Source organism: Humulus lupulus, chromosome 8 (genome assembly GCF_963169125.1).
Source record: "Humulus lupulus chromosome 8, drHumLupu1.1, whole genome shotgun sequence".
Lineage (NCBI taxonomy): Eukaryota > Viridiplantae > Streptophyta > Magnoliopsida > Rosales > Cannabaceae > Humulus > Humulus lupulus.
In genome coordinates, this window is record NC_084800.1 from 144,687,534 (window position 1) to 144,699,419 (window position 11,886).

At 37.5% G+C, this 11,886-nt stretch overlaps 1 protein-coding gene across 1 annotated transcript; it reads left to right on the forward strand.

The window, feature by feature from the left end:
• Positions 1–207: 207 nt before the first annotated feature.
• LOC133798537 (uncharacterized) lies at positions 208–6,606 on the forward strand. The gene is made up of 7 exons (XM_062236870.1): positions 208–1,861; positions 3,425–3,842; positions 4,193–4,337; positions 4,418–4,533; positions 4,649–4,727; positions 5,410–5,643; positions 5,822–6,606. The coding sequence occupies exons 1-7, from the start codon at positions 739–741 to the stop codon at positions 6,173–6,175; spliced, it is 2,469 nt and encodes an 822-aa protein (XP_062092854.1). The 5' UTR covers positions 208–738; the 3' UTR covers positions 6,176–6,606.
• The last annotated feature ends 5,280 nt before the right edge of the window (positions 6,607–11,886 follow it).

Consider the following 11,886-nt stretch of genomic DNA (forward strand, 5'->3'; position numbering starts at 1 on the left):
ATGGTGTTTTCCTATATATATTATTTAAAAAAAACACAATTGTAGTCTTGGACCAACAACCACCATTTGATCCAATAAAAACCCAAAACAAATCCCCTTAAAGCCCAAGTGTCCTCTGTCCTACAACTCCCTTACGTCAGCCTTTATCCATTTAGCATTAAATTATCCAAAATAAAAAATATATATATTAATATATTTTTATTTTTATTTTTGAAAATTACGATATCTTCGTTCTCTTCTTCTTCCTCCTCCTCCCTGCCACTCAAATCTCTCGGTCTCTGAATTTTTCTTTGAACTTTGTTTCTTTCTGTAATGGGTTTCAATGCGGATTAAGCATAATTAAGCTAGGTTCCTATGGTGAAATGGCTTAAGAACTGAAAAAAGCAATACGAAGCTCTCTGGTTATTGGTGAATATGGATTGTTCTTTAGCCAGTTGAAATGGAGGGGTCATTTCTGGTTTATGGTGCATAGAGATTTGTTTTTTTCTGAGTTTAGGATTCAATAGGTTTGACCCGCTTCTTATTCGGATCTATCCCCCGCTCGACCTTGCCTGGGCCAAGGTTCCTCGTTATTGTAGTTAAACTTGATTGATTAAGGGTTTTGTTGGGATTGTATTAATTTTCATAGAAATTGGTTTTGATTTTGTGTGTATTTGTGATAGAATTGAATCAATTGTTTTTTTGGTTGGTATTGATTTTGAGTAAAGTGTTAAGAGATAAGAGGTATAATTGTTAGTAATGGTGGCTGCGAATGACCCGATTGAATCGCTTTTACATTCGATTCAAGTCGTGAAAGAAGCTTTTTCGCCTCTTGAATTGAGCTTTCATAAAGCGGCGAAGGACCTCGAATGGCGCTGGGCTCATGCTGGGGCTAAGGATAAGAGAAATAGTGTGGACTTGGGGGCCCAAATCGATGGAGGTGACAAGGCTGGTAAAGTGCAGATCTGTGGTTCGAAGAAGAGGAGTGGTCAGTGTGTCTCAGCTAGTGAGGATAGAAAGAAAGGCTTATCTTTTAAGGTCCCAATTAAGGCGTTTTTTGGAAAAATTTCGCCAAATTTAGGAGATGGGCATCGAGCTCAAGTGTCCAAAAGTGGGCTAAAAGATAGGGATTTGGCTAAGGAAGATGTGTCTTGTGCGAATTGCTTGCAGTTTGCTTTGGCTCGGTCATTGTTTGTTAATAACTTTTTTCAGGCATTTCCAGGTCCTTTCAAAACTGGCAAGAAGCGTTTTCAGAAAACTAGTGACGAGTATAAACCGTGTTTGTGTACTAAGGATAAGGTTTCAGGTGAGTTGAAGCAAAGGTCGTCTAAAGGTGAAGTTGTTAGAACATTACAGATTGAAGATGTTGCTGATAAAGAAGTAAAGTATGAACCACTTGAATGCTTTATAGGTTTTGTCTTTGATAAAATAACTCATAATTTTCATAAGTTTGATCAGGGTGTGGAAGAAGATGGTTATAAAGATAGTGATACTTCTCCTTCCACTCAATTTGATCACTTCAAAATAGTAAGAGGTATTCTAGATGGAAGGAAGGCAGGCGTTAATGGGTTCTTGGGAAATTTGATGTTCGCAAAAGTTGGTGGTGTTCCTTCGGGGGTAGTCGGGGTTACTTCTTCGGTTGATGATGACAGTAATGCTGGCAATGGAGAAGAAAGTGGGGGCATTTCACCACAGAAGCTGGCTAGTGGTATTTTTAGTATTCCGCTTTCCAATGTGGAGCGTTTGAGATCCACGTTGTCTACTGTTTCATTGGCAGAGTTAATTGAGCTTGTACCACATATAGGCCGCCCTTCCAAAGACTATCCCGACAAAAAGAAACTATTTTCTGTCCAAGATTTCTTTAGATACACGGAATCTGAAGGTATGTTCTTTCAAACAGTAGGGTAACTTCTTTTCTTACTGAGTTTCAAATTTACTTTCTGTTTGTTTCTATACAATAAGAGTGCCATGAAAGAGGATAAACTATAGACTTCTTTTTTGTGATGGAGTTTATTTTAGTTGAAAACTTTTTGTGAAGATGGACGATTTGTTATTAAAAGGGCCAATATACTTTTGCTACATGGACATTACTAAACAACAATTTTTGCAATTTAAAACATGGAATGTAACTTGGAGCATTAAACCACTACGTTAACATTCTGCAGATTTTAGATAAATTCAATCCTATTGTATTATTTAATGATTATTGGGCACATAACCATTTTGACTTACTTCTACTATTTTACCTTAGCTTGTGTATGGTGTTTGTGAAAGCTGTGTGATCATCAGCACAATCAAAAGTACATAATTATTCTGTCTTTCTACTTAGTTCAGAATTGTCCAGAGTTTAGTTTGTTTCCATATATTCTTCACTAACCTAGCTTGTGATTTACACTTGGTTTTTTTTATCGTAAAAGTGATGAAAAAAGAGAGAAGAAAATGAGACCTAAAATACAACTTTTATGGCACCTGGAGGAGTTCAATTCCAAATAAATTTGCTGAACAAAGTGTCAAAAGTGATTTCATTTTGAACTAATGGCAGTTTTAATTGTACAACCCTTGCTCATTTTGGCTTGTAAAAAATGGCTAGACAATCAGAGATTTTTGATAGACACCTGGAGAGGTGGTAAAGTGGAGAATTAATGGGTAATTATATTGAAGGGTATTGGATGAATTGGGATAGAGTAGTATATATATGGGAGAGATGAGAATTAGAGGGGCATGGTTGTGTGATTGTATTGGGAGAGCTGTTGCTCTTTGGGAGAGTGCTAAGACTCAAATTCTTGGTGGGTCACTGTATTTCTTTTTGGTTTCCAGTAATCAGTTCTATTTTACCTGTTTTTCATTTTATCCGTATTTTCTATATATGGGGTATATCAATTTTTTTTATTTGTATTTTTACAGAACCTTAACTTATTTTTTAATCAAAAGAATGAAGTTTCTATCAATCTTCTAAGATTGATTACACCTTCAAAAAGAAATAACATATAAAGAGGTCAAAAAAATACTGCACATAACTAGAATACCTGAATGTGCAAGAATTGTTTTCTGTATTTTCACTGGAAAATGAGCATGAATTTACCATCATTTTGTAGATACTAAATTATATGATAGTGAAAGACCATTTGAGATTGTCTGCTTTCAAGTATGAACAGCTTATAAGGGGGCCTAATTGTTCTTTTAGTCATATATGTGAGATTCTGTTGATTAGTCATACAGATGTCAAACAGGATTTGCAGACCATATGATGAGCATTGAACAGTCTTTTCATTGGAAACTTCCTTTTATATCTCTCGTTCTCATGTTGGAGCTTCGGTGGGAAAATGAAAATTGATGATGGTGTGGTGTATCATGTGTTAAAAGATTCTGATTATAGCATTATGATTTTGCCTGTTAAGTTAATCTGAAAGGAAATCAGACTTATTTAAGCTATTCATGAATACAGGAAGGAGATTCTTTGAAGAGCTGGATAGAGATGGTGATGGACAAGTAACTCTTGAAGATCTTGAAATTGCAATGAGAAGGAGAAAACTGCCTCGGAGATATGCTCAGGAGTTCATGCGCCGTACAAGGAGCCATATATTTTCAAAATCGTTTGGCTGGAAACAATTTTTATCCTTAATGGAACAAAAGGAATCAACCATTCTTCGTGCATATACTTCTCTTTGTCTGAGCAAGTCTGGGACATTACAAAAGAGCGAAATACTATCTTCACTTAAAAATGCTGGACTTCCAGCAAATGAAGACAATGCTGTTGCTATGATGCGATTTCTGAATGCAGATTCTGAGGAATCTATTTCTTATGGGCATTTTCGAAATTTTATGCTTCTGCTTCCTTCTGATCGATTACAAGATGATCCTCGGTAAGATGTATTTGCTTATTTGATCAAATTATTTCAAATTGTACCCATGGCCAGGCATATTTGGATGTAAAAACCTGTGGAAAGTTGATAGTTGATCTAATTCTGATTCGTTGATTTCTGATTTAGCTGAGAGTTTCTTCTATTCCATAGGTTTGAAATTGTTCAAATTCCATTTTTTTTCTTTGTAATTGATGCATCATTACTGATGTGAGTGTGTAGGTATTGAATGCTGTTGAAGCTATCTGAAGCTTGTGTACAATGACTGGCTCAATATGCATGCGAATTTCTATTAGTTATATTTTCAAGAGCTTATTGTTGATGTGTGGCAACTTTATTATTTAAAAATACAGGAGTATCTGGTTTGAAGCTGCAACTGTTGTTGCTGTTGCTCCTCCTATGCAAATACCTGCTGGAAGTGTACTAAAATCTGCTTTGGCAGGAGGACTCTCATGTGCGCTTTCTTGCTCTTTACTACATCCAGTTGATACAATAAAGGCAAATTCCCTCCCTTCATTCCTTGGCTTAGTTTTGCATGTTTATAAAAATCTTCATTGACATTGTTTTTTAATTTCCAGACTCGTGTGCAAGCATCAACGCTGTCTTTTCCGGAAATTATTTCAAAGCTTCCGCAGATTGGAGTGCGAGGGTTATACAGGGGTTCAATTCCTGCAATTCTTGGTCAATTTTCAAGGTTTTGTTTGCCTCACCCTTCTATCTCCAAAAGAGAATTAAAAAGAGAGTTCCTGTTATTTTCAGCTTGATTCTTCCTTTTCTTTTTGGCTGATGGTATTCTTTTCATATTGTAGCCATGGCCTGCGAACTGGAATATTTGAAGCTAGTAAACTGGTTCTAATAAATTTCGCTCCAACACTACCAGAGCTCCAGGTAACTTTTCATTTTAGTATATGGCTATAAAGTTCCTGGGTAAAACTATTATGTAGAAGCTAATTAGTGGATCCCATTAAGAAAGATCTGCTAGCTGCTCTCCTCTTTTAACTCAGCCTTGGTGTTGTTTATGTACCTGAAGAACATCTTGGTTCAGGGTCTTTTAACATCTTATGTTTATGTAGGTGCTTTCTATAATGTTGAAACTATTTATTCAAGCTATGGAACTCACGGTTCTGTACACCATCCTTTTTCTGTACAAAAACTGTATGTTAATGTAAGAAGTGGTAATGGAAAAGCAGCTTCTCCTGTGAGACATTGAAAATGGTGCATAATATTGAGTCTTTGTCTTTGAAAGATTGTAGGGCTGAGAGAATGTTTCCATTTCGTTTTTGAGTTTACAAAGAATGTAATGTATAGGGGTTTCTGATTCCTAAAATAAGAGATGAAGCCCGGGCAGTCTTTCTCTCTTATATATATATATATATATATATCTTGCTTTCCTTGTATAAGAATTCCAAAGGAGATTAATGTTGTATGCAGGTGGCGACTGAAAAGTTGCTCCTTATATTTTACTTTTTGACTGAATGCAAACTTGTTAATGGATAAATTATTTGTTGGCACTGGATGTTAATTGTTATTGAGGCACAAGAGTTTTATTATATATTTTATTTGTTTATAGGTTCAATCTCTAGCATCGTTTTGTAGCACGGTTCTAGGAACAGCAGTACGGATCCCATGTGAGGTATTAAAGCAGAGGTTGCAGGCTGGTCTTTACAACAATGTTGGGGAGGGTATCATAGGGACTTGGCAGCAGGATGGCCTTAGGGGATTCTTTCGTGGGACTGGTGCAACTCTTTGTCGAGAAGTTCCTTTCTATGTTGCTGGTATGGGGCTTTATGCTGAATCCAAAAAGGTATAATCTTATAGCAGTCCCCTTGTTGTAAGTAGACTTCGTAAATCTCTTTCTTTGCTTTAATATTTATTTATTTGACTAAATCAAATCTCATTTCAAAATGTATATTTATTGGTCTCTTTTTGAGTTACTTATATTGACATATTAGTTATTGTGTGCATGTCTTTGCTATTTTAAGCTTGCCCAACATCTCCTGCGACGTGAACTGGAGCCCTGGGAAACAATTATTGTTGGGGCTGTATCTGGTGGACTAGCTGCTGTTGCGACTACACCCTTTGATGTGATGAAAACTAGAATGATGACTGCTCAAGGCCAGTCTGTCTCAATGACAGTGGTAGCCATCTCTATACTCCGGCACGAGGGACCCCTTGGATTATTTAAAGGAGCGGTACCCAGGTTCTTCTGGATTGCTCCCTTAGGCGCCATGAATTTTGCAGGCTATGAACTTGCAAGAAAGGCCATGGTAAAAAATGAGGAACTAGCAGTAGCAGGTGATGGAATTTCTCAAAAGAAGGTGGCCAGTTCCGGGTAAATTTAACTTTTGTATTTTTTTGGTTACAGTACTATAGACTGCAGGTTCTATCTCGTTATTTTATGATGATAGCATTTGAATACTGCCGGAAAGTTTTGAGCTTTTTCCGGATCTAGTTGCAGCATCTGTTCAAAATTATCATTTGCCGACCTCTCCACACACTGAAGTTTTGTCAGTCACTTGTTTCGAACTTACTCTGCCCCTAAAATGGCACTGAAACATGTTTTGAATTTTATGTTGTATGCTCACTTTTCTTGCAAATCTGTACAGTTTGAGCCACATATTCTCATTTATTGAGATTCTTGTTTCCCTAAATGGGAAATAACTAAAACTATTTGTTAACTTTCATCATCATGGGGATGAATTTTATAATCATTTTTATCACACCAAATTCATCTACAATTATCAATATCATTAGGTTTCCTCCCGCATATCTTTTCGCAACTATTTTAGATGTAGTCTACTACGGATTAGCTTGTTCTTGATGCTTTATTTTGACTTCTAGATTGACCTAATGGCTAACAAGTCCTTACTAATTTTATGCTTGTAGCTCGACCTGCCGATAGAACAAAATTATTGAAGCTTTAAAACTGGCAGTAAACTACCCTTGTTATGTATCCTAAAGCTCGTCGTTTGCTACGTACACAATAAATGGAAACATCTAAGGTTGATTTAAGAAACGACAATTGATACAGCAATTATAACATTGGAGGTGAGATAGGAAATTTGAATAGGGATAAAAGATAAGCAATGCAAAATGGAAGTACAAATAGGACCACATCATCGTTACCTTAAATGTCAAGCACCAGATTTTTTTATTTTTTAAAATGAAATAATTGATAGAGTAATGCCAGTATCATTTTATTTTTGTGAACTCCCCTATTTATTTATATTTTAATAAAATATTGCAATAAAATTGAAAGACTACAAATTAAATAAAGTGTTACCATAGTTTTTTTATTTCATCTTGCTTATAGCCAAAATCATAAGATAAGCAAAAAAATTTAACTTTTTTCTTTTTAGATATAGATAATATTATATCATTTTTTTAAGAAAAGTAAGTGCTTGGATATCAATAAAAAAATATTTTATGAGTAAATGAAAAATAATAACAATTATTTTAATTTAGAACATGGATTCTTAAAAGGTCTTTTGTTTCAAAAGCAGGCCATCCTAACTTCTCAAAAATAAAATAAAAGAAAAAATAACATTTTTGCTGTAATATTAGTATATTTCTGTAAATATATTTAGTGTATAGGACACGTGTACAGCTTTCCCTTTACATTAAGTGTACATATATATACTTCTTTTTGTACTTTCCAAAATATACAAGAAATATTCACATTAGTCACATTTTTCCTCTTATCACAAATATCTCAAAACCTTTCATGATACCAGAGCCACATGATGGCCTCTTCCCCTGCCAATTCTTCTTCATCTTCCTTTGCTTCGGCGGTGACTACAACAGCACCTAGAGCTGTAAATACGAGCCGGGCTTTTGAGCACGGTACGAAACCGGCACAAGCCCGGGAGGCACGAGCACGACACGACACGAAAAAATATGGGCCTGGGCCAGGCACGACGCGAATTGAAAATTGGCACGGCACGGCACGACATGGGCCTGAGCACGGCATGACACGACAAGCCCGAAGACACAATACGAAAGCACGAACAAACTAGCCCGAAAGCACGACACGATAAAAAAGCTGATATTTTGACATTAATAATCATAATAAATTTTTATTTGTCAATTATTAATAAATTAAAATGATAATAGAAGTCTTATTTTTCTCAATGTTTATATTTTTATAATTATATTAATTTATTTTAAGATTTGTTAGTTAAATTTTTTAGCATTTATTAGTAGGTATTAAAATTCTAATAATTATCTTTCATATAATTTCGTGTAAAATATTGTTAAAAAGTATATAAAAATATCTAAAATTATAATTTAAACAAAGAAATGTATTTTGTTTGGTGGTACGTCCATTGATGGTTAAAGAGGAGGTGGAGGGTTCAATTCTCCATCCTCACATTTTTTGGCAAAAATAAAGTGGGCCGGCCCGAATAAGGAAAGTGGGCCGGCCCGACTTTGGCCCGACACGGCACGACATGGGCCGTGCTGGGCCTACTCTTTCAAAAATGGGCCGGCCCGGCCGCACGAATTGAATACGGGCCCGGGCCGACCCACATTTACAGCTCTAACAGCACCAGCTTCCTTCACTCCAAACACCTTTCCCTTTTCTTCTTCTCGCAATACCTCTTTTCCTTTAGTTAGTCGATCACTCACAATCAAGCTTGATGAAACAAATTTTTTAGTATGGAAGCATCAATTACTCAACATCATTGTTGCTCATGGCTTAGAGGAGTTTCTTGATGGTTCTCGACCTTGCCTAGAGAAATACACGAACGTACCCAACTGCGAAATCAACCCAGATTTTACTCAATGGCAACGCTATAATAGACTACTCATGAGTTGGTTGTATGCTTCTTTGAGTAACAACATGCTTACCCAGATTGTTGCCTACACCACAGCTCAACAGATTTGGGAAGCTTTGGAGGAGATCTACATTTCAACATCCATGGCGCATATCTCTGAGCTTCGCACGTCTTTGCAAACTATCAAAAAGAGGAGGTTTCTCTATTTGTGATTATCTTTTGAAATTTAAATCCATTTGTAATACTCTTCCAGCTCTTGGAGAACCAGTCTCACGAACCGATCATCAGATCTACCTATTGAATGGCTTAGATCAAGCTTATGACTCTTTTGTTTCCTCTATCCTTGTTCGACCTCAAAAACCCAGCCCAGCAGAACTTCACAACCTTCTTCTTCAATGTGACTCTTGGATTGAGCGACAAAACTCTGCTGCTCAGATCAACTCCCTTTTGGCCAACCTTGCTCACCTTCATCCCAACTCTCACTATCAAAATCAACCTCCACCATCAAAACATCCCAAACCTTCCTATCCACATTCCTCCTCTCACCCAAATGTCTCACCTCAGTTTTCCAATACTCCCCGTCCCTTCACTTCCCCTCAGGTTATCTTAGGTCGTCCACCTACTCGAAAAAATGCCAACCTATATATGCCTTTCCCTACTTCTAATCACTCCTCTAATCACTGTCAAATTTGTGGTAAGCAGGATCACACTACTAATATATGCTACCACCTATTGAACATTCAATACCAACCTCCTGGTTCCAATCCTTCTCCTCATAACTACAATATGTTTCTCACTCCAACTCCGGATTCTTCCAATATTACCACTATGGTTGGTCTTCATGCTACTACCTCTACTATTGGGGACCCTGCCTGGTACATGGACTCAGGTGCCACTCATCATTTCACCCCTGATCTTGCTCATCTGGATGTTACTTCACCTTACACTGGTTTTCAACAGGTAATTGTTGGTGATGGTAAGCACTTGCCTATAACTCATATTGTCCATTTAAATCTTTCAAGTCCTTCTTCCTCTCTTGTTTCTCTGAATAATGTTTTACATTCTCCTGCTCTCACTAATAATCTTATTAGTTTTACATGCCTTTTTCGAGACAATGATGCTTACATAGAGTTTTATCCTCCTTATTTTCTTGTCAAGAATCAGGTCTCCAACAACATCCTCCTTCAAGGACTTCTTGAAAATGGTCCTTACCATGTCAGTCATTCCTCCTCTCCACCTCCTGCTAGTTCATCTCCTCCTCAACTTTTCCTTGCTCGAACCAGTGACAGCAACATTTGGCATCTTCGTTTAGGACACCCTGCTCAGCCCATTGTTAATCAAGTCTCTGCTCTTGCAATATTGATTATGTTTTTTATTTTTCATTTTGTAATGCTTATCATTTGCCCAATAGCCATAGATTACCCTTTACTTTGTCTTCATAACGGGTTGTAAAACCTTTTGAATTAATACATATGGATCTTTGGGGTGCTTCTCCTGTTATTTCAGTTAGTGGTTTCAAATACTTTCTATTGTTAGTTGATGATTTTTCTCGGTTTTCCTGGATATATTGTTTGTCAACCAAAGATCAATCTTATTCTACTTTTATTCAGTTTGAAAAAAATGGTTGAAAGACAATTTGAAACAAAAATTAAGATAGTCCAAACCGATGGTGGCAGCGAGTTCAGACCTCTCACATACTTTCTGTCCAACCTTGGCATCCTCCATCATTTTTCTTGCCCGCATACTGCTGCCCAAAATGGGCGAGTAGAACGCAAAAACTGCCATGCAGTAGAGACCGATCTCACCCTCCTTGCTCAATCACACATGCCCTTTTCATATTGGTCCTATGCATTTCAAATTGTGGTTTACCTTATCAACCGTATGCCCACACCCGTCCTTGCTTCCGCTTCTCCCTATGCTCTCCTCTACAAAACACAACCCTCATACTCCCACTCCTGTGTGTTTGGCTGCTTATGTTTTCCTTTTCTCCGTCCGTATAATGATCACAAAATCCAACTTCGTTCTAAACCTTGTGTTTTTCCTGGCTATAGAGCTCACCATAAAGGCTATCTTTGCCTTGACAAAGATATCGATCGTCTCAATATTTCTCATCAGGTTGTTTTTAATGAACATGCCAACCTTTTTCAATCTCCACCCACTGCTTCCTCCATTCCTATCCCTTCTCCTTCTATTTCTACCTTTCTTTCTTCTCCTCCCTCTGACTTACCTTGTTTTCCTCTCTCTCCATCTTGCTCTTCCCTCCCTTCTCCTCTTCCCCCTCTCCTCTTATCATTTATTCCCTTGCGTCACTTCCCTCTTCTTCCCCTGTGTCCCCTTCGTCCAGTCCTTCTTCCCCTACCACTGATCCTACCTCTTCCGCCTCTAGTTCTACTGTTTCTTTATTTGTGGATTTTCATGTCCAATGTGATGTTAATGTGCCCAATAATGCTAATGTTCATCTAATGGTTACTCGTTCTAAGGCAGGTATTTACAAGCCCAAATTGTATCTCAGTGTTTACACTAGCACTGCTCCGGAACCCTCTACATTTGCTCAGGCTTGTAAATACACAAATTGGCAGCAGGCAATGCTCAGTGAGTTTAATGCTCTTCAGCATAATCATACTTGGACTTTAGTGCCTCCACCACCTAATGCTAAAGTTGTTGGATGTAAATGGGTTTATAGATTGAAACTACATGTTGATGGGACTATTGATTGCTATAAAGCTTCGCCTTGTTGCCAAGGGCTATCATCAAACTGAGGGACTAGACTACTTTGAGACCTTTAGTCCAGTTGTCAAGGCTACCATCATCCGCGTGGTCCATCATTACGCTCTTAGTGCGGATTGGTTGCTTCGTTAGCTTGACGTTTCAAATGCATTTTTACACGGTGATTTGCAAGAGGATGTTTATATGCAGCAGCCTCCCGGTTTCATAGACTCCACTCACCCCGCTCATGTGTTGTAAGTTGCTCAAGTAACTTTATGGCCTAAAACATTCATCCCGTGCTTGGTTTTCTAAGCTCACCTCTGCTCTTATATCGTTAGGCTTCTCTGCTTCCAAGGGTGATTCTAGCTTGTTTATCTTTCACTTAGCTAATTGTATTGTGGTGTTATTGATATATGTGGATGACATTTTTGGTGACTAGCAATAAGCTCAGCTATTTGCAGACCTTTCTCACCAAGCTTTAGTCCTGGTTTTCTTTTAAAGATCTAAGAGATCTTCATTGTTTTTTGGGTCTTGAGGTCTCTCGCTCCTCTACTAGTCTTCGGCTT

Bases quoted from the DNA above. Each gene is read 5' to 3' on its own strand.
- LOC133798537 (XM_062236870.1), top strand. From the start codon at position 739: ATGGTGGCTGCGAATGACCCGATTGAATCGCTTTTACATTCGATTCAA. The intron at 4,534-4,648 runs GTTTTGTTTGCC...TTCATATTGTAG, and splicing joins ATTCTTGGTCAATTTTCAAG to CCATGGCCTGCGAACTGGAA. The intron at 5,644-5,821 runs GTATAATCTTAT...TGCTATTTTAAG, and splicing joins TTTATGCTGAATCCAAAAAG to CTTGCCCAACATCTCCTGCG.